We start from the raw sequence: 27,427 nt of genomic DNA on the forward strand, positions 1-27,427 counted from the left end.
AATATCACGTGCGCAATTTATGAATTTTGCGCAATCTTAACAAACATTGCACGACATAACTATGTTAAATGAAATGTAGGCCCCATAGCGGTTTAAAAAAGGGAAATAATTCATATAAAGAGGAAAGAAAATGTTCTATGCTTCTGTACTCGTATAACTACGATAATTTGAATCAAATTAAACCTGTTATTATTGCTTTTTTCTGCCCACTATGGGAAGTTTTGTAATAACGGAGGACTGGGAACTAGTCTGGGAAGTGCTTTGTTTAGGCTAGACAAGTTACAAGTCCCTGTATGTATCATATGCATGCCACGAAAAAAAAAAAAACGATCTCCAGAAGCTGCCAAAATTGCTCTATTGACTAGATAGAAACCAGCTCTGCGGCGTAATGGTGGGGGTGTGAACAATAAATTGGTGGCAATTTAAATGGGAAATAGCATTAGCACTATGGGATGTCACAGTATTCATTCTCATTCTTCACATTCTTCATTCTTACGTCCCCCCCACTTTTATTATCCCAAAATTAGAATTCTTTCCAATACACTGTTATTATGTCTCTTATTTTTTTCCTGGTCCCCCCCCCCCCCAATACGCGTATACTTTTCATATCCACTCTACTTTTCAGCGCCTTGCGTTGCAACAGTATAATTATTAAGAATCAGTGAACGAGGATGCAGCTAGACTTGCCAAGCGCAGCAGGTGCTCGGTATCGACAAGACTGTTATCTTGTCGCGCATTCTTAAGAATGTGCGCTCAATCTGGAAGAGTTATTTTTTGCGAAGATTGCGCAAGGATCCAGTTGCACAATCATAAGAATGTGCATGCGCATTCTTAAGAATGCGTGATTTTCAAGAAAGTGCACAACATGTACACAATGGAGTTCAACCTGGGCTAGTCAACTTTCAACATGGACGATCACTCAGCTCAAGGCAACCATTAAACACATAGACCTTCTTTTTGCACATTCTGTTTGCTAACGTTTGTATATTTGTCTATGTTTACCGAGATAAAAAAAGGAACAGTCTTATCTCTGTAGGCTAGAATAATTTGCTTTTGAGAAATTTACAAGCAGAAAAAATTCATTCGGGATTTCAAAAAGAAGGTAGGATCTAAAAACTTTAGTCTACTTTTAGTAAAAGGCTTACAAAAATAGGCACTAAGTGTGGCTCGGATATTGCTGCAATACAGTGCAGCAATATCAAAAATACTGGTTTGGTCTCCCGATGGAAGACCAGACTTAATAATAAAAGGATGCAATACAAAGAAACTCCAGGCCAACGCATTCTTAAGCTCTCAGAATTTTCAAAATTTAAAACTATTTTCTGGCATTTCAACTAGCCTACACACGATTTCAAATCTGAATAGTGTCGCGACCTTTGGCACCAGACAATGGAACACAAAGTGATTCAAATTTTGAAGAATAACAAATGGCACATTTCCTACTTTGTTGAGATGTTCCAAGATCATCAGTTGGAGATTGAAGAGGGACTTGGTAGGCTCAAGCTGAAGTGAAGGCCATGTAAAAAAAAGTAACCAGTTTCTCGTCTCTGCCCGCTTCCTTTTTCCTTTTTTTTTTTTTTTTAAATTCATGCATTTGCAATGATATTTTGCAAATATATTGTCAACATATTGTCTTTTTAGTTGTTTCCAAAATTGTAGCTATAGGCTATGTAGAAAGCTGAAGTGAAGGCCAAGTAAAAAAAGTAACCAGTTTCTCGTCTCTGCCCGCTTCCTTTTTCCTATTTTTTTTTTAAATTCATGTATTTGCAATGATATTTTGCAAATATATTGTCAACATATTGTCTTTTTAGTTGTTTCCAACATTGTAGCTATAGGCTATGTAGAAAGCTGAAGTGAAGGCCAAGTAAAAAAAAGTAACCAGTTTCTCGTCTCTGCCTGCTTCCTTTTTCCTATTTTTTTTTTTTTAATTCATGCATTTGCAATGATATTTTGCAAATATATTGTCAACATATTGTCTTTTTAGTTGTTTCCAACATTGTAGCTTTAGGCTATGTAGAAAGCTGAATCGAAGGCCAAGTAAAAAAAAGTAACCAGTTTCTCGTCTCTGCCCGCTTCCTTTTTCCTATTTTTTTTTTCAATTCATGCATTTGCGATGATATTTTGCAAATATATTGTCAACATATTGTCTTTTTAGTTGTTTCCAAAATTGTAGCTATAGGCTATGTAGAAAGCTGAATCGAAGGCCAAGTAAAAAAAAGTAACCAGTTTCTCGTCTCTGCCTGCTTCCTTTTTCCTATTTTTTTTTTTTTTAATTCATGCATTTGCAATGATTTTTTGCAAATATATTGTCAACATAGTCTTTTTAGTTGTTTCCAAAATTGTCTATAGATGTAAAAAGGTGATGGCTCCTTTGGACACAAGTTTGAGTCAGCAAAAGAGTTAATAAAATGGAAGATTCCATGCGCCATCTTGGAAAATCCACCATCTTGGAAAAAAAAAGGGGGGGGGGTGCCTCCATTTTGTCAAAATGCTTGGAGAGAAACTGTTTGTTTTTACTCGGCCTGAATAGTTAATTTGTTTCATGTGCCAGTCTAATTTATTCTTAATTGGATGTTTTTAAAGGGAAAATACAACATTTGCAAACATCAAAAAATAAAACTACCAAATCATTTTGAAATACCTTGCTGGACTGTTAGTGAATGACAGTGTAAAGCATCCTGTAAAATCATGGCACCTGGTATACTGTCATTTTCAAGAAAAGTGGTATTTTTGTATCAATTTCCAACGCTGATCGGCCGACCAGCGTTGGAAAAAACGTGCTTTTTTTTCAAATACTGGCCCCAATTGACCATCGCACTTGTTTGCAATTGATTACACACCTATGAACGGGTACGAGCCAGCTAGACTGGTTCCCTGACCTTACAATTCCCCAATGTATGTAAACTGCTCCGTTTCTTCTTAAATGGAGTCAGGGAGCCAGACTACAGGAAAATGATTGTTTTTCTTGGTTTTTATAGCATTTTCTTGAACCCAAAACGTCAAAAAAGTCAGTGTAACTATATTTGCTATTTATTTCCAACCCCCCAATTCCATCCATTTCTGAAAATTACAGCAAAAGCAAATGATGTATATTCCCTTTAATGTCCGAAAGCTTGAAAAAATTTTCCCAATATATGAAACAAGAGAAGGCATAAGTACCCAAACTCTCAAAAACTACAAGTTTGATGTTTTTCCTGTAAAAAAAACGAACAAATCAAACAGTTACTTTAAAAACACAACTGGACAGAAATCTGAGTATATTAAAACATGAAATCTAGGGCCTGTAAGCTCGGACTAGACTTTGGGATTCTTTTTTTTCTCTTACTAATTAGTAAATTGACGCGTTACATTGCAGCTATCTCTGAGGTGCATAGTTTCACAGGGGGCATTCATGAAATATCGCATTTGCATTCATCGTTACTGAATTCAAATAACATAAGTCACCTCAAAGATGCCTGCTGAATTAATTTTGAAAGCCCTTGTCCATTTTTGTCACTGTGACTATAAAAAGCAATATATGAAACCAACTACACATCACATGTTTATTTCTGCAATTAAAAAGACATGGAAACAACTATTGATATAAAATAGATTAACTATGTTCAATGTAAATATAGGTCTATAAAATAGATTAACTATGTCCAATGTAAATATAGGTCTATCCTTTGATTTACAACTATTACAGAACACATAAAGTAAACTATAAACTCATTTGACATACTTGGAAGACACAATGTTCCACAACTATTATAAAACGTGAAATAAACTATTAACTCATTATTTTGACATAAGACACATTGTTTCACAGCTATTACAGAACAAATGTTTAAGACTTGTGTCTTAAACATTCATTTAAGACACAAATTGTCTCACAGCTATTACAGAACAAATGAAGTAAACTATAAACTCATTTGACATGCATGTAAGACACATTGTTCCCAACTATTACAGAACACATTAAGTAAACTATAAACTCATTTGACATACTTGGAAGACACATTGTTCCACAACTATTATAAAACATGTGAAATAAACTATTAGGCCTAACTCATTATTTCGACATTCATTTAAGACACATTGTTTCACAGCTATTACAGAACAAATGAAGTAAACTATAAACTCATTTGACATGCATGTAAGACACATTGTTCCCAACTATTACAGAACACATAAAGTAAACTATAAACTCATTTGACATACATGTAAGACACATTGTTCCACAACTATTATAAAACATGTGAAATAAACTATTAACTCATTATTTTGACATAAGACACATTGTTTCACAGCTATTACAGAACAAATGAAGTAAACTATAAACTCATTCAACATACATGTTAGACACATTGTTTCAAAACTATCATAAAACACATGAAGTAAACTATAACCTCATTTGACATACATGTTAGACACATTGTTTCACAACTATTATAAAACAAGTGAAGTACGTATACTTCAAACTCAATTGACATACATGTAAGACATAATCCTTTGTAAGTTGTGTAAGATTTGTTCAAATTCAGTTGGGTAATATTGAGGTCCACCATGGCAGAGCAAATTGTTATTTTTTATTTAAATGCCTCATAACAATTACACAAGTAATACAGTTACAGAAAAAAACAATGACAGAAACACTTTAAATAAATTGAAGACCAAGGTAAAAACGTGTATTCAGGGTAAAAACGTGTATTCAGAGAAATCCATCAAACCGAAATTACAACAATGCTTTTTTTTGTATCCACCCAAGAACTACAAATATAGTCCAACAATGAGACACCCATTGTGGTAAGATAATTTATGTGAACATGATTTCTTGGCTATTTTTGAACAACTAAGGACGTGAAGGATACTACACTCATCAGGTTAGATACATTCTTTACATATGCCAAAAGTGTGTATTGATTAAAACAATACACTTAAAGAAACACTTTAAATATGACAAATGGCCACTTTTATATACAAATTTCGGTTCCTTTGATGAGAAGTAGATGGAATTAAAAAAATAAGCCTCAACAAGACATCACTTTTCTGCTCAAAAATCAGAAATTTGCTTACAAAAACTCTGCATTACAACAGATATTCACAGAGGTAAAACAATGAATGAAAATACAGAAATTTGGACACAAAGGTGCATTTCAAAGTTTTTTACAAAACTGAAAGCTTTACAATTTGTCTTGGGCCTTTTTTCATCATACCTCCTGTGCTGACAATTCTGTAAAAATACATTACTTATGTATGTACATCTTGGCTCTATGGGAAAAAAGTAAAAGTTTCTATATAAAAGTAGTGATAATCTGAATTTAATTCTGTTTTTTTTCTTTCAGTAGTGTGTTTTCCCAGTATTTGTGCGTCAGTTGTCTGATAATAAATAAAAGTAATTTTTTTTCAGAAGTTAATTTGGAATTTCGTTGAATTTAATTCTGTTTTTTTTCTTTCAGTAGTGTGTTTTCCCAGTATTTGTGCGTCAGTTGTCTGATGAATAAATAGAAGTAATTTTTTTTCAGGAGTTAATTTGGATTTTGTTGAAGTATTATACAAACCCAAAACAATTATGCCTTGGAAAAGAAATATTGACATCACTGTTTATTTGGTCTGCATATTGTAAATGGCAATGCGTTCAATTTAGTTTACTTCCTTTGCCTTGTCCAGAAAAGCGGCCGTTGTGAGACCTCCTAAGATATCGAACTGAGAGATGGATAATCCCAACTGATTGGTCGCCCAGTTCACCATCTCCAAGGCAACCAGTGAGTCCACGCCATAGATCACCATGGGCTGGCTAACGTCAATGGATTCCTCCGACATGCACAGAAGTTCAGCCATCTTGGATTTGATGCTGGCTTCCAGGTCCGCAGCATCCAGGACACGAGCCTCCCCGCCGGATGACTTGGAGTTGGGCACTGCTAGGTGGTGGAATTTCAGCATATCCTTGTGGCAGAACTGCTGTGTGGCTCCCCATTCCTGATGGTAAGTTACAAAATCAGAAATAATCCATAAACTTACAGGTGCAAATTTATTGCTGTTGCAATGTTACATTACAAGTTCGCTTGCACGTTGCACATGAGGTCATAATATTCAATTGAATGCGGACAGAAAGTTCATAATAATGTTGAAATTCACTATTACACGTTATTTTTTTGCCACAATTTTGCAGAAGAGGTTTCTACCCTTTTTTTTCCTCCTTACATTTTTAGTTTTATTACAACTACCAAAACTCCTTTTTTCTTATTTGTGCTTCTGAAACCTGATAAAAAAGGGTTTTTGTTGTAGGCACAAACAGATCAGCCTGATTCTCTGCGCATTATCTATACTGATTGTGGGACTGGAACCAGCCTTCTCTACAGAAATGGAATCATTGTCGGTGCCGCAACTAATTCGAAATTTGTAAAGTAATAATTCAGTAACTAACCGTGAGCCAATTGTTTTGGTCAATGTCCTGTTCAAAAGTACATAACTTTTGTTTTGCTAAAAAAACACAAAACAAAACAAATTAAAAAAAAAAAACATTTCGGGATCAATCTCACAAGTGAGCACTGGGGAATGCAACTTTTAATATATATCCATACTTTCCTTATAGAGCTTTCATTTCAAAAACGGTTATCTAGCACTTAGCTTTCCCCTGCAATTTGTGTAAAATATCACATTAAAAGATATTTTTCCTTGTCTCCAATCTGCACTTGGTAGTAAAGTAGAAAGGACTTTTAGTATGATTGGCTCACCTGGTTTGCCAGGCAGACACATGGAAGATCCCGCCGTGGGAGGAGCTGACCAAGCACAGCAAGGAACTCATCCACGTACAGCTGGTGCTTCCCCTTCATGGCTAGAACCTTGACAGTCTCCTCCTTGTCCTCCAAGTACCCAGCTCCTTTAATGGGAGCTAACTGAACCGACAATGCAGGTAGTCCGCTTCTTTGTCGCTTCTCAGCCAAAGCGTCAAGGTAGGCGTTAGCGGCGCAGTAGACTGGCTGTGCTTGATGACCCCAGGTTGTAGAGATTGAAGACAGCATGAAGAAGATGTCCAGTTTGTCCTCTTGAGTCAGTTCATGGAGGATTCTAGCCCCTGTTGCTTTTGCACCAAGGATTCGGGACATCTGATGAGATGTCATCTCTGATAGATCTTCCTCCTCGATGACTCCTGCTAAGTGGAAGATGCCTCTGAGAGGAGGAACCTCCTTGTCATCTCGGAGCTTCTCCAACATCGCTGCCACGCTGTTTTTGCTGGATATGTCAAGTGCAAACTCATAGATGTTAACCTTGTTGCGTTTCAGGTACTTTGATGTTCTTTCGGCAGCTGCGGTCTGAGCCCCTCTTCGTGAGACGAGAACAATGTGCTTGGCACCATTCTGGCATAGCCATCTGGAGAGAGCCTGCCCAATGCCTCCAAAGCCACCAGTGATTATGTAGGTAGCATTAGATCTGAACTGGCTCAACGATGGCTTCAGTGCAGCAGGTTGGAAATCTTCAGGTACTTCAAAGACAATCTTACCAATGTGGGAACCCTTTGACATTGTTCTGAATGTTTCCTTGAGTTCCTTGATAGAATGGACTGTGACCGGAATAGGCTTCAGCTTAGATTCGTCAAAGAGGTGAATGACCTTCTGCATGATGTTCTGAATTATTGCTGGTTGCTGCTTCATCATGACGTCTACTTGGCAGGAGTGGAAGACCTTGTTCTCCAGGAAGAATCCCATAGGGAGATTACAATTCTGCAGGATGTCCCTCTTACCAATCTCACAAAATCTTCCAGCAGGAGCCAGCAGAGTGGTACCCATTTGAAGCAGCTTACCAGATAGGGAATTGAGGATGACATCCACACCCCTACCTTTGGTCCACTTCATTACATCATCATAGAAACGGGAAGATCTGGAGTCACTGACCATCTCAATGCCAAGCTGCCTCTGTAGATAATTCCTCTTCTCCTCTGTACCGGCAGTGCAGATGATCTTGGCTCCAATCATTTGTGCAATCTGAATGGCCGCTTGACCGACTCCTCCACAAGCTGAGTGAATCAAAACAGTTTCGTCCTTCTGCAGATTGGCTCGTTCGACCAGGCAGAGGTATGCAGTCACAAAAACCACACCAACACTTGCACTGTCTACGAAGTTGAGGTTTTCTGGTTTTAAGGCAGTCAACCTGGAATCACAGATCAAATGGGAGGCAAAACAGCTTTTTCCAAATGCTATAACCTCATCACCAATTTTAAAGCCATGTGCCCCAGATGTAACTTCTTCTACAACTCCTGCACACTCAAGACCAAAGGATGGGTGTGTCTCATCATCCAATCCCTCAAGAAGACCAAGAGCCATCATGACATCTTTGAAATTGAGAGGAGCTGCCTTGACTCTAATCTTGACATGGCCTGGCGGAACTTCAAAATCATTAGCATCATGAAAGGCAAGATCATCAATGGAAGCCCCTTTACCAGCTTGGCCTCTTAGATCCTGCTCCACACGCCACTTCATAGACTGTATTGTATTGCCTGTGCTCAAATCTTGATGCATAACTCGAGGGACAAACCTCTCCTTCTTGCGGATAACAATCTCTCGCTCTCCAAGATCGTGATCATTCATCAGCTTGAGCATTACCTGGACATTTTCTTGTAAAGAAGGTTGTTGGTCAAAATCTACAGAGAAGATTGGCACACCTGGAATCTGATTACTGACAGCTCGAGTCAAACCAACTGCCAGGGAACCATTCGGAAAAGCTGAATCCATATTCCCTCCCTTTGTCACAACCCACATTCGCTTGACAACCTCGGGATATGATTCCACCGCTTGGAAGAGTTTCAGCAGGGCGTGAAGCTTGGAGTCTTCTTCACTGTAGATGTACATCACCTCCATTGGGGAATCAGTGTGCTCACTGAACATACGATCAAGAGACTTAGCTTCAGAGAAGTTGCTAATCTCGACTTCACCGTGGTAGTTAGGAAGGAAAACTGATGAGAACTTGTTGTTGCCGTCTCGTACTACGAAGAGCTTATCCTGCTGGATTATTTCTTGATTTCTTTCGGAGACTGAAGGCTTTCTTCCAACAAACACAGAGTGGAAGAACTCGTTGGGTGAGGAGGCTGATATGGTATCTTTGAGATCAGCTTTTTCCATGGTGTCCAACCAGCCTTCCCGATCCATCCAGCAACGCTCCTTACGAAAGTCATCGAACGCACAACAGATATCCATAACCCCAAACAAAAGCTCACTCATATAGTGTGTGTTGGTGCCCTCCATGATGAACATGAGGCCATCAGCACTGAGTAGGTCGGTCATGAAAGCCGTGCTTCGCTGAACATCAACCGCCGCATGCAGGGTGTCCAAGCAGACTACAACATCAAAGCTGCCAGGAACAAATCCTTGGTCCCTGATGTCTTTCTCAAGGCTTAGCTGTTTGTACTTAATAAATGGGAACTCGTGGAGATTTCTTTGAGCTTGTGGAAAAAAGTTGGCACTATCATCAGTAAAGAAGTACTCCATCTTCTTTTCAGCTCCCATGTCCTTGAGTGGTTCCACAATGAAGCGAGTCAGACCGCCAAAGCGAGCCCCAAGCTCCAGAACCCTGACAACCTTCTTGTGCTTAGCAGCTTCTTGGACAGCCCTGACAACTGCTTCAGCTCCAGCTTTGTAGTAGATTCTTGTGCTGAGTGAATCATAGAAATAGCGTTCTAGACCTTCAGCACTGAACATGAGGGAAACGGCAAGTTGCGGATCACGTAGAGTGTTAGGAAGAGCGTCGCCAAGAAGCATCATCAGGTTCATCTCTGCCTCAAACTCAGGAACGTCTTTGAGGATCTTCTGTAAGACTGCAGGGATGTCCTTGTACACGATGCATTTACAGTTGGCTTTCTCAGCGATACTGTTAAATAGATTGATGTATTTACTGTAGCTCTTTCCCTGCGCCCGCTCATCTTGAGGGACTGTTTCCAGGGCGTTTCGGATGTAAGACACGCAGACTGCCTCAATATCTTCGAGACATTTCTCAGCTCTATCAATGGCATTCATCTCAGACCCATATACCAGGCGAAGATTACTCTCCTCAAAAACATCTTTGAGGACTGATGTTGGCAGTGTACTGGCTGATGCTGGTTGCCACTGGGTAGTATAGATGCACGATTCGATGGGAACATCTGACTGGTTGCCGTTGAAGTTTTGCCCTCGGTAACCTTTCAAACTTGCCAAGATTTCGCCTTTTTCAGTAGCCATGGTAATATCTGCTGTGAGAATCATTGTGTCACAGTCGATGAATTTTGTGTAAGCAAGAATGGGTTCTCCAGACGGCAAAGACTCCCTGGATAACTCAAAAGAGTCGATGTGTACTGGCAGGTACATAGCGGAGCTAGAGCCTACGGCAGCCAAAGCCAGTTGGAAAGTTGCATCCAGATGAGCTACTTGAACTCTCTCTTTGTTGTCAGGAACAGGATGAAGTACAGCGAGTGCCTCGCCATCTCCAAGGAACATCTTTTCCACCATCTGGAAAGCGGGTCCGTAGCTCAGACCAATGCCTTGGAGCCTGGAATAAAACTCTTGCCCAGTTACCTCAGTAGAGCACCTCTTCATTATCTTCTCAAGAGGGAGACATTTTTTTGAATCGGCCATGGGACAATCTAGCTGAGCATTGCTGTGTACATTTCCATCACAGGTCACTTGCATCCCCGCACCATCTTTCACCAGACTTATTTTCAGGGTGGACTTCTTGAAGTCTGCATCTTCTGGCCATGGTAGAACACGGGTGAAGTTGATGTTCGTAAGAGCTGGCTTTTCAGTCTCCTCGAAAGTCATCTGTGTCATGTACTCAATGTAACCAGCCCCAGGAAATATGATTCTGTTTCCCACAACATGATCAGCCAAAAAGGGGAACATCTCCAAGGAGAGGTTGCCACTCTGTCCTTTGAAGGTGCGGTCATCCAAACCAAGGCGTCGCTTCTGTCTCTCCTCTGTCTCCAACCAGAATGACTGATGCTGCCATGGATATGTTGGAAGCGGTGCCCACTCAGCTGATTCATGAGTTATTGTGGCCCAGTTTAGAGGAACTCCGTTTGTATAGAGGGTTCCCACTGCTCTTTGGATACTCTGCAGATCATCTTTGTCTCGCAGGCTGGAGTTGACGGTGACAGGTGGGTGTTTGGGATCCAAACCGCGGGCAATCTGTTTTACCGAGGACAACAATGTATTTGAGGCTGCAATCTCAAGAAAGACATCAGCCTTGGCTTCTTGTAGCACAGCTTCAATGGCAGGCTGAAAGAGTACAGCACCTCGGATGTTGCTCCACCAGTAGTCAGTGCCAAAACTGCCGTCGTAGTATTCGCCAGTCACGGTGGAGTAGTAGGGAACATCCCTCTTCCCAGGTTCACTCTTGACAACACCTTCCATGGCCCTGGAAAATGGCTCCTTGATTGAGTCCATCTCTGGAGTATGGAAGGCACAAGTCACCCGGAGCTGTTTGGCCTTTCCAGGATTTTGCTCAACCACAGTGGCGATGACGTCTCCGTTTCCAGCTAGAGTGATTGCACCAGGTGCATTGACTGCTGCTATGTAGAGATTCTGGTGCTCCTGACAGATCTTCTCTGCTTGTTCTTTGGTGGCTCGCAGTGCAGCCATTCTACCTGTTCCCTCTTGCTTTGCTTGTTCGTGGCTTCGGTGATAGATGACAGCCACGGCTTCTTCTAGGTTCAGGCCACCACTTGCATAGGCTGCAGAGATCTCCCCAAGGCTGTGCCCGACCACAACATCGGGTTGTACTCCCCAGTGCCTCCAGAGATGATACAGTGCCACCTGAATGAACATGATGGCAGGCTGGATGACTTCTACTTGACTAAGCGCATTGCTAACTGACTTATATGGGGAGTTGTGTACGTTGACAGGGGCACAATTAAACAAGCCGCAAGATTCCAGTAATGACCACCCAGACATTTTCTTGAAGATAATGTCACAACTGTTGATAGTTTCCCTGAAAACCTGCTCACACCTGTAGAGTTTACGACCCATGTCCTCCCACTGCTGGCCTTGGCCGGGAAAAACAAAGCAAACCTTAGGCTTTTCTTGAGGAGCTGTTCCAGTCACTACAGCTTCAGACCCAGAATCTTTAAGAAACCCATCGAGGCTCTGTCTGCAGGAAACAGTAGAGTCAGCAATGACTGCCAACCGGTATGTGTGATGGTCTCTCCGGGTTGCCTGCCATGATGTTACAGTCAGAGCATCTTTGTCACATTCAAATTCCAACCACCTCTTGGCAAGATCCTTCAGAGCTTCCCTCGACTTCGCAGAAAGCGGGAGGATGATTGACTGGCCAACCCTCTCATAACCAAACTTCCAGCCGACTGATTCTAACTCTAAGACCTTCTTGTTTGCTTTCGGTCCCTTCTGGAAGATCATGTGTGCAACTGCTCCAACAAATCCAAAGCTGTTCAGGCCAATGGTGCATGCTTCATCTTGGTCACTTTCCTCGTCTGGGTTGCTCTCCAATGCCTCCAGTTGTGTCTGGACCTCGAGGTTGAGTTCTGTAAGGTCAATGTTAGGGTTGGCATTTGAGAAGTTGATGGTTGGAACGAGCATATTTTTCTCTAACATAAGAGCTACTTTGATAGCTGCTGTGATTCCGGCAGCACACTCGCTGTGACCAAAGTTGCTCTTCACAGATCCAATTTTGACTGGGGTGTCCTTAAGGTGGCCAAAGGTGCGCCCGATAGCACCAGCTTCTATAGGGTCGCCTACAGGTGTTCCTGTGCCATGTGCCTCAACGTACCGAACAGAAGACAGTGGCACACCTGAGCGTTCATAGGCATTCTTCATCACCATCTCTTGGGCAGCTGCTGAGGGCATGGTGAGACTCTTACTGAAACCATTCGCTGCTATGGCAGTACCACGGATGACGGAATAGATATGATCATTGTCAGCCAGTGCTATGTCAAGTGGTTTTAAGATAAAGACGCCAAACCCCTCGCTTCTTACGTAGCCTTTGGCCGTGTCAGAGAATGGACAGCACTTTCCTTCTGGAGATAAGACGCCCAGAGCACTGAAACCAACAGTGCCCTCAGGGATGAGTAGATTGTTGCAGCCCCCTGCAACAGCAGTTATGCACTCGCCATCCCAGATTGCCTTGCAGGCACTGTGCATAGCTGTCATAGACGAAGCACAGGCGGTGTCTACAGCGTAGGACGGGCCGCGGAGGTCAAAGGCGTAGGAGATTCGGTTGGCAATGGAAGAGTGTGCTATACCCGTGAGTGTGTATGGGTTGATGATTGATGTATCCAGCAGCACGACGGTATAATCCATCATGCCAACACCGATGTAGACACCGCAGGATTCTCCCAAAGTGTTTGGGATGATTCCTGCATCCTCAAAAGCCTCGTAGGTGACCTCAAGGATGTGGCGTTGCTGGGGGTCCATGGAGCTTGCCTCACGAGGTGAAATCTTGAAGAAGGTGTTGTCAAACTTGTCTATGCCATGGATGAAGCCACATCGTCTCGTCACCATCTTGCTGTGGTTGGACTGGTCAGGATCATGGAAGGTTTCCAAGGACCATCTGTCTGGAGGCACCTCACTGATCATGTCCTCACCCTGTACCAGGGCATCCCAGAATGCCTTGGGCGAGTCGACACCTCCAGGCATGCGGCATCCTGCAGAAAAGAAAGTTACATAACATTTTGCGTAGAAAGTATTTAGCTTTTATCATCTTGATAATCTTTATGAAGTGGTCAGAAGTATAATTCACCACGTTCCTAAAGTTATGCATGTTAAGGCCTATGTGCAATAACCAAAAATAGTTTGTTGATCACTTTTACTAGATTTAGGTCAAAGAGAAAAATCGGGAAGGAAACTTTGACGTGTTTATGCAAGTGATGAGTTTTTGAACAATGAGTTATTTTGAATAAAAAAAAAAATATTGTTAGTATCTCTTCTTTGAGATACAAAATGAGCTAAATCCCCAAAGGCGAATTCTGTCATTCAGTGTCTGGAAATGTTTCGTCAAACGAGAGCCTTCTTCTCAAAAATTGTATAACATCTTTATTTTTTTATCTCGAGGGTTTTGAATAGGATATAAATCGTCACTGTGGACTCAGAATCGATTCTCGCTGCATGTGTTTGCCGGATTTTAAAGATTTGTTATAATAAATACTCAAATCTTCAATTTTATCGACATGAGCAAGGAAGGTGAACCTTCGTTTTCTACAATTTGATCATGAAAATCTGTTAAAAAACAGCGCTGGAACCCGAATAATTACTTATGCAAGAATTTGAGAAGCATGCATTTAACGGTTATGGTTCCTTTGTAAACTCAGTGCGGCATATTTCAATGATATTGTGTGTAATTCAAGTTAATTCAAACAATAAGCATTTATTTGTACTTTGAAACCCTGTATATTTTCTGAAAAGCCTTTGAACAGTTAACTTTGATGAATTTTGACTTTTTAGATATCAGAGTGATGCACGATTCACGCTTCGCTTAGAAGCTAAACACTGTTTCTTTGTTCAGTGATGGGCGCTTACCTGTTACATATAAGTGTCACTACTCTCTCAATACTGCGATATACAGGGTGAGTAAAAAAAAACCCCGAAACCCAAATGTCAGGACTATTGTTTTATTGAAGTTCTGCAAGTAGCACTTTCAAAGTTTAGTCTATGAAAGCCCAATTCATAAGCTTTCTTTTAGTAAAAGAATCATTCAAATCACTCATGTACTTTTTCAAGTTACGGAGTTTTAAACACAACCATCGTTTTAAGGTTCTGTCCACGGATCACCAAAAGGTGTGCGTTCTTTCAGCAAAACGAAAACAATTCACATACATTCCTATGTGTTTTTTTTCGCTTTGCTGAAAGAACACTGAACTTTTTTGCGATCCGTGGATAGAACCTTAAAACGGTGGATGTGTTTAAAATTCCGTAAGTTTAAAAGTACATAAGTGATTCAAATGATTCTTGTACTAAAAGAAAGCTTATGAATTGGGCTTTCATATCCTTGATTTTGAAAATGCTACACGCATTACTTCTCTAAAACAACGGTCCCAACATTTGGGTTTCGTTGTTTTTTTTTACTCACCCTGTATGGCATAATATTCCGAACATCATCAACACTCTGCAAAAGACTTGAAGTCACTTACCAATACCGACGACTGCAATGGGAGTCTTGGCTGAATCCGCCTTCGGGTTCTTCCTTCTTGTATCCGACGACTGTTCTATCTTTACTGGTTTGCTGTGCATCTTGGCGACTGAGTTTTCTCGTTAGTACACTTGAAGACGGGAACTTTTTTTTTCAACTTGGACGACTCCTGTCGATGAACAAGAGAGTCCTCTGTAAATGAAAATGAGAAAAGAAAACTCAAAATTAATCTTTTCATTTAAGAACAAAGATGTTTTATATTGTGCAAATCATACAGGCTTGACGCGGTGATCCAGCCACCAGCGGATGATTGTGATGGGGAGAGGGGGGAAAGGGTGGGTACGGCCCCTTGGGCCGCCGAAAAAAACGCCACCGAGCGTCGAAACACCCCCAGCGTAAAAATGATGTTCTCTCACATAATAAAAAATTGCCGATGTATTGGTACTATGCGCTCAAAATGCTCTGACTCTGAAGCCCCAAACGAGGCTCCCCACCCTTTGAAACTTTCTAGATACGCCGATGGACCCAGCCCTTTACTTCGACTCGAACAGTATCTTTTCTCAAACGCAGAATGAGTTTGCAAGGTAGCGAATACATTGTGGGAAGGAAAAGAGGCAATTGTGCAAAAACAAGTTGGCAACACATCACAAGCATCACATTGATGCAAGAAGAAAGACAAGTGTATTCTTGTAGCCGAGTCTGTTACTAGTGCATTGCAGCTCTGGTCGCCGGTCAGATTCCTGCGACGCATATTGGTCTGTTGCATTATCAGGTTAATTTAGGCAGTAAAGGTGCTTGCGACGCCTTTTGTTCTCTTACATAATTGTGTACAAATTGCATGCTGGTTTGAAGTCCCCTAATGCAAAACCAAGAGCGCCCCGAGTGTAATGTGGTGTCCAGGCCCCCCACCCTACCTCGTTATGACGTTTGTTTACTGTTAATTATGCCATTGTGACGTAAAGCCCTTTGATACAAATGTATATCATATGACAGATATTTCCATGCTCTGTCGATTACCCCAAAAATCCGAACTTGAACTTTTGACCCATTTTGTGGGGCCCTAATCGGACTTTCTTTCACGCACCGGGTGACCCGACGATAATTGGTAGTTTGATTTTTTCAGCACTACACATAGACCGATTTCGCGTTCGATGTCTCATTCTAAAGTGGATAACCTTTAATTGTTTTACCAGAAAAGTAGCAATTTAAAGAAAGGAATACGTGCCTGGGTGAAAAATGAACATGGCACGGACAGTACATCTCAACCTCAGAAGGGACTGCGGAATTAATTCCCGCTTACTGTGGCAGAAACTTCCGCGCACGTGGTTAGCATATTTCACGGGTTAAGCAAGGAGTTTGGGCTAATGCGCACATCTTATTAGGATTCTGATTCTGCGCCTAAAGGGTTAGCGCGGAATTGTTCTGCCTCCGCTATTACGGCCACGGAATGGCAGTTATAATAAGGCTTTAAAGGGAATGTACATCATTGGCTTTTGCTTTAATTTTCAGAAATGAACTATTTGAGGGGTTAGTATAATAGATCAAATTATTGTTGCACTGACATGTTTGAAGTTTTGTGTTCGGGAATGCTGGACAAACCAAGAAAAACAAAAATGTTCAAGTACTCTGGTTCCCTGACCAAGGGTGGATCCGGGGGGGGGGGGCAAAGGGGGCCATGGCCCCCCCCCCCAAAACGAAACCAATTTTTTTTAATTTTTATGTGACATCGCAATAAAGGCAGGCAATGAGTACACCACCTTCTTTTCCTCAAAAAAAATTAAATGGATCAATTTATAGATGCCGAAAAAGTGTACGGTAAGGGAACCAGTCTAGCTGGCCTGCCCCCATTCATGAACATGCAACCAATAGGAAACAAAATTTGGACTGAAGAAAAAATGATAAATTTTGAGCAGTAGCTGAAAAATAGTTAGGTTTTTCCAACGGTGGTCGGCCGACCACCGTTGGAAATGTATACAAAAATACCCATTTACTTGAAGATGACTTCACACCAGATGCCATAATTTTACAGGATGCCTTAGACTGTCATTTACCAACATCCTGTAAGGTATTTCGTAAAAACTTGGTAGTTTTATTTTTCGATGCTTGCAAATGTTGTAATATCCCTTTAACTACCCTTGTGACGTCTCAGTAAAGTGTCCATTTATTTTCTTCAGAATGTACAGTTAACTGTACGTTCTTAAAACTAATGTACAGTTAACTGTAGATGATTTTGAGAATCTACAGGTTTTGTTGTGAATAGCCCCTGCAAACAATACCATGCATAAACGGGATTAATTTGAAAAGAAACGTTTGTAAAATGTACGAGTTTTTGGTATTTTGGAAACAATTTGGCATGCACCTGACTTTAATATAGCAAAGATTTTCGCCGCAGATTGAAGGAATCTTTTACAGTACATGTAAAACAACAGTGTGTCAGTTCATGCTCACCATGAAACAATTTAGGCGAATTTGAACATGAAAATAGAATTAAATCAAATCAATAATTGAACATAGGTCTCAATGACAAACTTGAACTGTTTCATAAACAGGTCTTTGTTTGGATTAAGGAGGAAATGCATACTGGATTTTCACCAACCAGATGGCAAAAAGCTCGCACCTTTTCCAAGTGATAGAAAAAAAATCTTCAGAAGAAACTAATATTAAAAACAAAAACGTCGAAGACTTCAAAAGTTTGTAACCCTTTTGAGCGATCAAAAAAAGAAGAAGAAATCCGTTGGGATTGCATTCCAACATTTTTGAAGCCCTCTGCAGTGAAGCGCGCCCTCTTGTGCGCGCTCTTTATCCGCGGCCGCGTATTGCATCCGGGTACTTCACAGAGCGCCAAAGATTTTGGAATGACAGGAAACAGCCGTGGTGCGCTTTGCCAACGTTGACGCACGCTCAGTAAATGACTAAAGATCTTGTCTGGTTCCCTGACCCCATTGGCCTTTTGACTATAATTAGGGTGGCCGGGAAACAGTCTGGTAAATATCAGAGACGCCATGCTTTTTCAAAACCGTCTGCATTCTTTGACGAATTACCATGAGTTTTGGATAACCAGACCTCTAGGTACCGAATTTAACGATTTTGTGCTATTTAGCAGTCATACTAATAGCTGGGTTGCTTTTCTAATGACCAAATAATTTTTTAATGAATTTTCGGCTCCCCTAGCAACGGGGACGCTCCGCGTTTATACCATAGGTGGATGTGTGACGTTAAATACGGAGGTAGTCCAGTATTTCCGTCACATTTATGGGACTATCAGTCTAATTATACAGTACCATAATGTTCCTAATTATAAATCTGTAATAACAATTTTTAGCAAAATTATGTTTTCAAGATCCTCCACAAATGAATGTTTACAAAATAAATACTACTTTATCCTCTGAAAACAATTTACTCAGTTTGAAATAATGTTCTCTTCGTTTACGAGTCAACATGTATCAACACTGTATGATGTCGAGAACCTAGTTCCAGGTTAAAGATGGTGGATGATACTTCAGTACTTCAAAATGTTTGTATCTACACTACAGCTCTCAAAATATCCTTAAAGGACAGACAAAGCTTTTACTGGTGTTGCCAGAAACGCAGTGGCGTAACCAGGAATTTGTCGGGGGGGGGGGGGGCCGCTTGGGGGGGGGGGGGGGCTTGAACATTTCATGGGGGGCGTCATGTAGAGCAATGATAATTTTTTTAGAAACTCAAAATCTCAGGGGGGGGGGGGCGACTGGGGGGGGCGACAAGGTTTCATGGCAGGCTATCGCCTCCCCCCCCCCCCCCCCCCGTGGCTACGCCACTACAGAAACGTGTTGGTGTTCGTTAAACACAACCAAATGTACATACCACGCAGCCTTCCACTATCTCTGCCACCACGATTCCCAATACTAGTACTCAAAACCGAGTGTGAACAAAAAAGGGGCCTACACAAAAATGTCGCTGAAGTTGTGCTCTGGACGTAGTTCGGAGCTGTTCTGACTTGGCGTTCAGTTCATGCCACACGAAATTAAAGATTGGCCCACTCCCAATGTTACGTAAGATGGCACAAAGAACAGATGTGCAAAACAATAGTGAAATATTCGGGCCACACAAAACTATAAAAGAATAGCTGAGCGTTCGCGAAGCTGACTGTTCAACATGTTTATATTTGCATATCGCTGCACGGAATTTATTTGCATGAAGCGTCATCGCTATACAGGGTGAGTAAAGTTTTGTTCAATGGGAATACATTACGACACAATATAATTACCTGAAGAATGTGGTAAAAGATTCGCAAGAGATTTTAGTAGGATCACGAAAAGAAAAGCAATCTTGTCGAGGGACTTGTATAAACATGGAGGAATTCCTCCATGGTATGAATAGTTCACAAAAGCACTCAGAGAGCGCAAAGCTCCGCTAAGGCTAAACAATTCCCCGCCATATTGTGGCAATGTGGGACCCTTCGGAAACAACCAAGCCGCGATGACCGTGAGTGTTGGAGGGCGACATCTATTGACATGCTTGCAGTGTCAGTGCACCTTCGCTCGTGTCTCCCCCGCCCTGCAAACAGGACGCTGGGATACTCTAATGAGCTTCACAGAATCTTGTGAAGGAAATGGCCTATGACCTATGTATAAAACATTCTGGCTGCAGCTGTTCAAGACCGCATTTAGACAATGTGCGCAAATGCTATCAGAAACTTCCCATAGAATTGCGCGCATTCCATAACGGATGTGATTTCGGTTTCATTGCGGAGCATGTGGACAAAATTTTGAGCGTCGCGTAATGCAATCCGATCGTTCGTGATTCGAAACGGAGCCTGAGTGAGTGACGGGAATTGTAAATTTACAACGCAGATAAGTTTTACAGAAGTTCCTACAATATTACGCTTTTTCAACGAGAAAAAACATCTCTAAACTGGAATAAAAGAGTAATGAATTGGTCTTAACGGCCGTTTCAAACCTTGCAGAGTCATGACCGTGATTACGCGCAGGTCACTGGTCACGCAAAATCCAACCAATCAGAGCGTGAATTCATCAGAGTATCCCAGCGTCCTGTTTGCAGGGCGGGGGGTACGAGCGAATGTCAGTGCATCCAAAAGAAATACTCTTTTAATGGTGCAGAATCCTTTAAAAAAAATCTTGGATCCATGCAGACCCAGATCCTGATCACTTCCAGAATCCGATGGATTTCTACAAACCAACCCTACAAACACTTACATGCAAATCCGTCCATAACTATTTGAGTTATCTTGTTAACAAACCAACAAACCAACCAACATAGCCAACCAACATAACCTCCTTGGCGGAGGTAATAAACTAAATTAGTCCGAAAGAGACACCTTTGAATGAGATAATATTTAATTTAGTACTCCACTGACACATTTCTGACATATCCGACACATTTTATCTGTAGGTCTGAAATTGAAATCAAATTAGAACGGATTTTGTCTGGGAAAAGTTCAGTGAAAACATACAACGATATAATCAGAAACTTTTCGCAGCTTTCCCGGACTCGAGGTAGAGTTCAATAAATGTAAAAAGGTTGCATCATTCGAGGGACCAAAACTCGGCTGTTCAAACAATAGACAAATGTTAGTTTCTAAGCAAATTACTCTTTACTTTGAATGTAACTGAACTACATGTATCTCATTAACATCCAGTGTAAAAAAATGTCGAAGGGTATACTCTTACTTACCATACTTATTTGTATTTGACAAAAATGAAAAAATGGTAAAATTCAAGGTGTTCATCACTTGTTTTAATACAATAGATCAATCTGTAAACTAGGTGAAAATGTAAGTTACAATTGTTTTACCTGAGTTTGCGAAGATCCAAGTTTTCAGAGTCCTGGCGCTCGTTCAAACGTTTGCATGAAATCTTTAGTATCACGTCTTTGCCTGTCCTCTCTCGAACCAGGCTTCCAGTCTTCTGTACCAAAAGCAACTTTCCGTTCGCCATTTAAAGGCACTTGAGTATACAAATGAGACCACCACTCGGCGCGCTTCTTGGCCAATCAGAGGCCGACAGCACTTGGATACGCGCATACGATCGCACTGATTGGTTGAGTATGATGTAATTCTTAGTTGCATGTGCATTGCCCTGGGTCCGGCCCCAAACCGTCTACCAATTATTTCGCTGATTTTGGTTTTGATTTCCCAGTAATCTAACCCCCCCCCCCCCAAAAAAAAAAAAAACACCCACCACAATTGGTTACTGTAAGGAGAGAACATAGTATTTGGTCACCAACTTTTGCCACACACGAATTAAAACGATCGCACTGATTGGTTGACTATTGTGTAACATCCTTGCATGTAGATTAGGGACAGTCCAGTTTTTTTCCCGTTTATACTTCTAAGTGCTTTACTTAATTGAGTAGCCAGATACGATAAGGCGTCTTAAATAGAAATCCAAACATTTATTTGGCACTTGGCAACCGACGCTAGCAGGAAACTCATTAATCCGCCCCATTATTTTGTGTTCTCTGTGCGTGCAGTGTTAGGTGGACTTCGCAGTGTGACCTGTTCGATTACTGTTCGACTATTAGTTTAAAGTACACATCCGGGTTCTGGTTCGGGTTCAATAGCGATCTGTTCGATTACTGTTCGATTATCAGTTTAAAGTACACATTCGGGTTCTGGTCCGCGTTCAATAGCGATCTGTACTGTATAATACATCACTTGGCTTCACACGAATCCTTTCGAGACTCGGCAAAAAAAACTACCTGCGCCTGCCAAAAGTTATACCATGGGGGTTTCCCAAATATTGGCTTCTTCATGGTTTGGCCTTGTCCGGAGGAGATGGCAAAACTTCTCATCGTTGGCTTAATGTCATACAATTTGATATCCCTGTACAGACAAAGTAACATCTACTCATATTTAAGTGGAATCTCCAAAGTCAGGGATTTTAAAATTTCAGGCGAAATACTACGGGGACGCGTAGCCGAGGTTTGCAGAAACCCATGAATAGCTGCAAAGCGCACACACGTACACGGGGATATCTCGCACGAATCAATTACATGGCGATGCCCATGTAACTGATGCTGGACTGATGCTGAGATCTGTATTGGTATTTAGTTGCAGTCCATGCAGCCCATCGGAACAGATTCATTCAGTTTGGGGCACTTTGAAGAAGATGACATATAAGAAGCTTCAATATAACATAAAACTGCTGGACTTTTTAGACGTCTGACAAATTTTACAAAATGGCTGCAGAATTATTACATGGTTCTTTTCCAGTGGCGTAGCCAGGATCTGGGTTTTTTTTGGGGGGGGGGGACCAAGGGCGGACCCACAAAAAAAGTTTTCAGGCGCCAACTGGCCGGCCTAGTGCTGCAGATTCGAAACGCTGGACCTCTGTCGACGTTAGAGGACGCTGTCTTTCATTTTCAATTTATTCAGAATTCATCAATCCTTGGGTGAAGGGTATTAGAATCATATAACAAACTAGTCATCTACATTCCTCCTCTGGTTCAATTGCTAATACCAAATAAAGTCCTGGACGAAAGGAAAATTCGAATTTTGGGTGGGCGGGAACCTGGGTGGGGCACTGGAGATTTGTAGGGGGGGGGGGGGCACGTGCCCCCATGCCACTGTTCTTTCTGGTGTATATTAGCTCCCGTCGAAGTTGACACTCGCCGCCATACCATAAACAGTTATGGTATAGGAAGCAGGGTATGACTTGTAAAACTTTTCCAGATCTTGAGTTGAAAGATCACTTAGAATGTGAGATTTTACCATATAGGTCTCCGTGTTCATAAAAAAAGACTTTAAGATAAAACAAAAGATTAGTTTAGGAGTTGCTTTAGCCAAATACAAATATGTACCATAGACCCTACATTGCTCTGGGGCCGGCCCTCCATCAGCGACACCCAAACCCTCTGCAAATTATTTCGTGATTATTCAAACCCCAACCTCTATTCTCTCCCCTGAATACTGTACACACACAGCATTTGGACACCAACACTTGCCGCACACGATTGATCTCTCTGTTACACGAAAGTCTCAGTGCAAATCCCCAGGCGCGGATCCGGGGGGGGGGGGAGGCAAAAACACCCACAGCTCTGTCAAAATAAAAAATAAAAATGCCATAGAAATTCATGGGGAAAAAAATGCCAACCCCATATAATAATTATCATTATTATTATCAGTAAATAACAATGACTAGGAGAAACATTAGTTCATTCCACAAAAAAGGAAAACTAAGAAAAAAAAGCCCAACGATTTGCCCTTTCTTGTTCAAATCTCCAACGGCTGTCCCAAGCCGACCAACGGAAAGAACTAGCCAACCAAAATGAACATTATTCATAACCAACCTATCAAAGCTATCACTCTCCCCTACCGAGAAAATAGCTTTAGGTAAAGGTTTAAACTTTGTTCCCACCCCGGCTAAACCAACCTGTCTCTCACTTAGGCCAAAAAAAAAAAGTCTCCGGTTTCTGGTATGCGCGCGCGTCGCCGTAGCCATGCGCGTCGGCAAAATGAAAAAAACAATTTTTTAATGAAAGATGATGTCTCAGAACCGCCAAACTCACTGGTTTGACTGGAATCCTGCTGCTGCACAATTTTAACGTGTTTTTAGATTGGGTTATGGTCGAGAATAAGCTTTATGTGGCCTCTCTGGACTCCCATATATTTGCACTAAGTTTAGTCGGGCACCATTTGCAGTCGTCAGCCGACATTTGAAGCAAAAAAATCAGGTAAAAAAAAAAAAAAAGCCGCGTCGCCGCACCATTTTTGGGCAAGCTCCATACCAGAAACCGGAGACTTATTTTTTTGGCCTTATCCAAGATATAAACAAATATCAAAGACGAACGAGAATTGCATTTCTGATGCACAAAAAAGTTCTGAAAAAGAGGCCTTTCAAACCTCCATCTACCTGGCAACCCAAATCCACTCAAAACCCCACACTTGAGAATTATTTGGAAGCTATCAAGATGGAACTCGCCCATATTAGATTGAGAAAACCTCAAACAAACATGTCCCAAGCTGAATTATCAGCAATACGCAAACTCAAAAACAACCCTTCAGTTGCTATCAAGCCTTACGACAAAGGCCGAGGCATTTGCATCATGAACCGTGAAGATTACCTCAACGTTGGTTTCAAACACCTCAGCTCCCGTACCACTATGAAAAAAGTGGACAGAGATCTCACTCACGAAACCGCACTCAAGGTACACAGCGCCCTTACCGACATGATCAAAAACAAACACATTGACAAACATACGTTTGCCTATCTTGACCCACTTGAACAACCCACGACCTGCCCTACCATCAGGCGCGGTTCTGGGGGGGGGGGGGGGGGGGGGGGGCTGTAGCCCCCCCCCCCTCAATTTTTTTGTCTAGCCCCCCAAAAATAAATTCCGTAAAAAAAAAAATTGCATTAGCAAAAAGAAGGATTGTGATGTACATGCGAACGGTCTCCCCTTAAAGAAGAAATAGCCGTGACAAGGGTGCATTAGTTAATATAGTGTGAATGATTTTAGGATTTTATTGGCGCTCCCCATTGAAAATTGATTTTCGGAGGCCTAAGTGTCTGGAAAAAATAACCGGTCAACATTTCAGCACGCCTCCCTGAAAAAATTATGGATCCACCGTGCTAGCCCCCCCCCCCCAAATATTGGTTCTAGAACCGCGCCAGCCTACCATGTATTTTCTTCCGAAAAAACACACAACACCCCCACCGGGTGAACCCTTTGTCGGTAGACCCATCATCAGCGGTTGCACGAGTCCAACAGCCAAGATATCCGAGTATGTGGATTATTTCCTCCTTCCCATAGTATCCGCCCACCCCACTTGTGTCCGTGACACCACAGACATTTTTCGGAAATTAGAAAAGGAAACCTTCCCACAAAACTCACTCCTTGCAAGCATCGATGTAGTTTCCATGTATACCAACATTCACCAGGCGGAAGCCATTGAATCAGTATACAAAGCCTACGAAAAAACCAACCACAACTACGCCATAACCAAACCCCCTTCAAAACACATCCGCATGCTCCTGGAACTCGTTCTGGGCCGCAACTATTTTCAATTCGGAGGAAAATTCTTCCGTCAGAAAATAGGATGTGCAATGGGATCTGTGGCTAGTCCAGAAATTTGCGACATTACGTTACATGATTTTGAGTACAAATCTCAGCCCTCACAGACAGAATCCTGTTCTGGGCAAGATTCAGAGATGATATACTTATCGTCTTCAATGGCCAACTCGAATCCTTCACCCAATTTGTTCACCAGTCGAATCAATTGCATCCCACCCTCAAATTCACATTTGAGGCATCCGAAACTTCCATCACATACCTGGACCTTACCATTTTTAAAGGCCCGCGTTTCTTATCCACCGGTACCCTGGACACACGAGTGTTCACGAAACCTACGGAAACATATCAGTACTTGAAAAGAACATCATCCCATCCAGACCATGTGTTCCACGGTTTTATCAAAGGAGAAATCCTACGATATGCCAGAAACACAAACAATGAGGATGATTTCTTACAAAAAGTACAAAGTCTCAAAGAAAAACTACTGAAAAGAGGCTACAATCAAGCCGATATTCACAAGTGCAAGCAATCCATTGATTTCTCACAAAGGAAATCTATGATTCACACAGAACAAGTGAAAACCAAAAAAGAACTTCCCCTCGTCTTCACCACGACTTACAACCCCCATGTAAAACACATGGACATCTCCAGACACTGGCATCTTATCTCAAGCAACCCAACTTTGAAGGAAGTGTAGCGTTTTCAGATTATCAATTCTTAATTATCAATTCGTCTTAGTTTTTAGTTAATTATCACACTTTAATTATCAATGTTCCTTTTGAACTTTTTAATGGTTAATTCTCCTGCATGCATTACTCATCGTTTTCCTTGTATACACATACACCCACACAGTGCCTATGCAATGTGTAGTCCCTATACTTTTATACAGAGTAGATGACCTTCACTGCCCACACACACAAGTCATTGGTCAGTTTCTTAGTACAACCAAGTTACTTTTAAGATCATTGTTTAAAGGAAATATATTACTCATTCCTGGTCATTTTTTCTGAGACTCAAGGAAACCAAGATATGACTAAGTTTTCCCATTCTTAAGTATTTCTTATTCTCCAGACTTCCTGTTTCCACCAGTATATAAGTCCTGCTCCACTAGCAGTTCTTCATTCCATTTCTATTCTATTCTATTCTGTTTCAATTCCAATCATGTAGTCAGTTAATTCGTTCTGCTCATCCAGTCAGTTCACCGTCAGTTCTCTTTGTCTCAATTCACTGTAACCAGTTCAATCAATCAATGTGTAAATAACATAATTGTTGTGGAATAAACAGTCACGGTAAACACAGTCCTCAACCAAAGAATTGTGTATCGACTCATCCATTCCCCAACAGAAGTTTTCCCTAAACCTCCCTTAGTTGCTTATAAGATAGCTGAAAACACCAAGAAGGGACTTGTCAGAGCCAAACTCAGCCATACGGAAGAAAACCAATCCTCCGCAACTGAGAACGATGATAACACACTTGATATCCTAATTTCACTATTGGATGAACAAATCCCATCAAAATGAAGTTGTAATCACAAATACCGGATAAATAAGACGGAATCTTTTCCTCAAAGTGAGTTCCAGTTAACTCACTAACCCATACCTACCGATTCCTTGAATCCAGCGGCTGATGAGTCCCCGATGGAACGAAAATGCATTCCCGCTATTGCCCTCAGGTAAAACCTAACCCACCCCACTGCCTGGGTAAACTTGGCTACGGTCAAAACTTCCTTTGATTTCTCCCTCTTATTTCTACCCAATTTTTGAGATCCCTTCATGTGTCTCAATTGAAGAAATGAACCACACAATATCACACCATCGAATAACTCAATGTGTTGTTCTTACGCACATTTTTTTTATTCACAAGCCAATCTATAGGAGAGGCGTCTCTGATGGATAGAGCCATCATTTCTCTCACCCCCCCCCCGCTCTGACACCCAAAATCGATCTCTAAATTAATTTGTCATTTGTGTCCTTTAACTTAAACCGAGTATGCAAAAAAGTAAACAAACTGTCAAGGTAGGCATTAGTAGCGCAGTAGACAGGCTGTGCTTGATTATCCCAGGTGGAGGAGATTGTAGACAGCATGAAGAAGATGTCTAGGTCGTCGTCTTGAGTCAGTTCATGGACGATTCTAGCGCCTGTTGCTTTTGCACCAAGGATGCGGGACATCTGACCAAATGTCATCTCTAATAAGCCTTCCTCCTCGATGAATATCGATGAATAATACCGGTCCTCCAATCCACCAGAGATAGATTAATCGCTTAGAACTTTGGGAGTCAGGTTGGCGTGGCGGTACTTTCCTCGCCTTCCACCGCTGTGACCCGGGTTCG

General features: G+C 41.5%; 1 protein-coding gene across 2 annotated transcripts; it reads right to left on the bottom strand.

Annotated features, from left to right (window-relative positions):
• Nucleotides 1-3,516: 3,516 nt before the first annotated feature.
• Nucleotides 3,517-21,007, bottom strand: LOC119746219 (lovastatin diketide synthase mokB-like). Of its 2 annotated transcripts, none has more exons than XM_038223038.1 (4): nucleotides 20,878-21,007; nucleotides 15,086-15,276; nucleotides 6,717-13,603; nucleotides 3,517-5,958 (listed from the first exon to the last, which is right to left on the bottom strand). In XM_038223038.1, the coding sequence occupies exons 2-4, from the start codon at nucleotides 15,183-15,185 to the stop codon at nucleotides 5,623-5,625; spliced, it is 7,323 nt and encodes a 2,440-aa protein (XP_038078966.1). In that variant the 5' UTR covers nucleotides 15,186-15,276; nucleotides 20,878-21,007; the 3' UTR covers nucleotides 3,517-5,622. The 2 variants fall into 2 exon arrangements, with proteins under 2 accessions (XP_038078966.1, XP_038078965.1); XM_038223037.1 differs by lacking the exon at nucleotides 20,878-21,007 and adding an exon at nucleotides 18,928-19,075.
• Nucleotides 21,008-27,427: the final 6,420 nt, after the last annotated feature.

Source organism: Patiria miniata, unplaced genomic scaffold (genome assembly GCF_015706575.1).
Source record: "Patiria miniata isolate m_02_andy unplaced genomic scaffold, ASM1570657v1 HiC_scaffold_7, whole genome shotgun sequence".
Taxonomy (NCBI): domain Eukaryota; kingdom Metazoa; phylum Echinodermata; class Asteroidea; order Valvatida; family Asterinidae; genus Patiria; species Patiria miniata.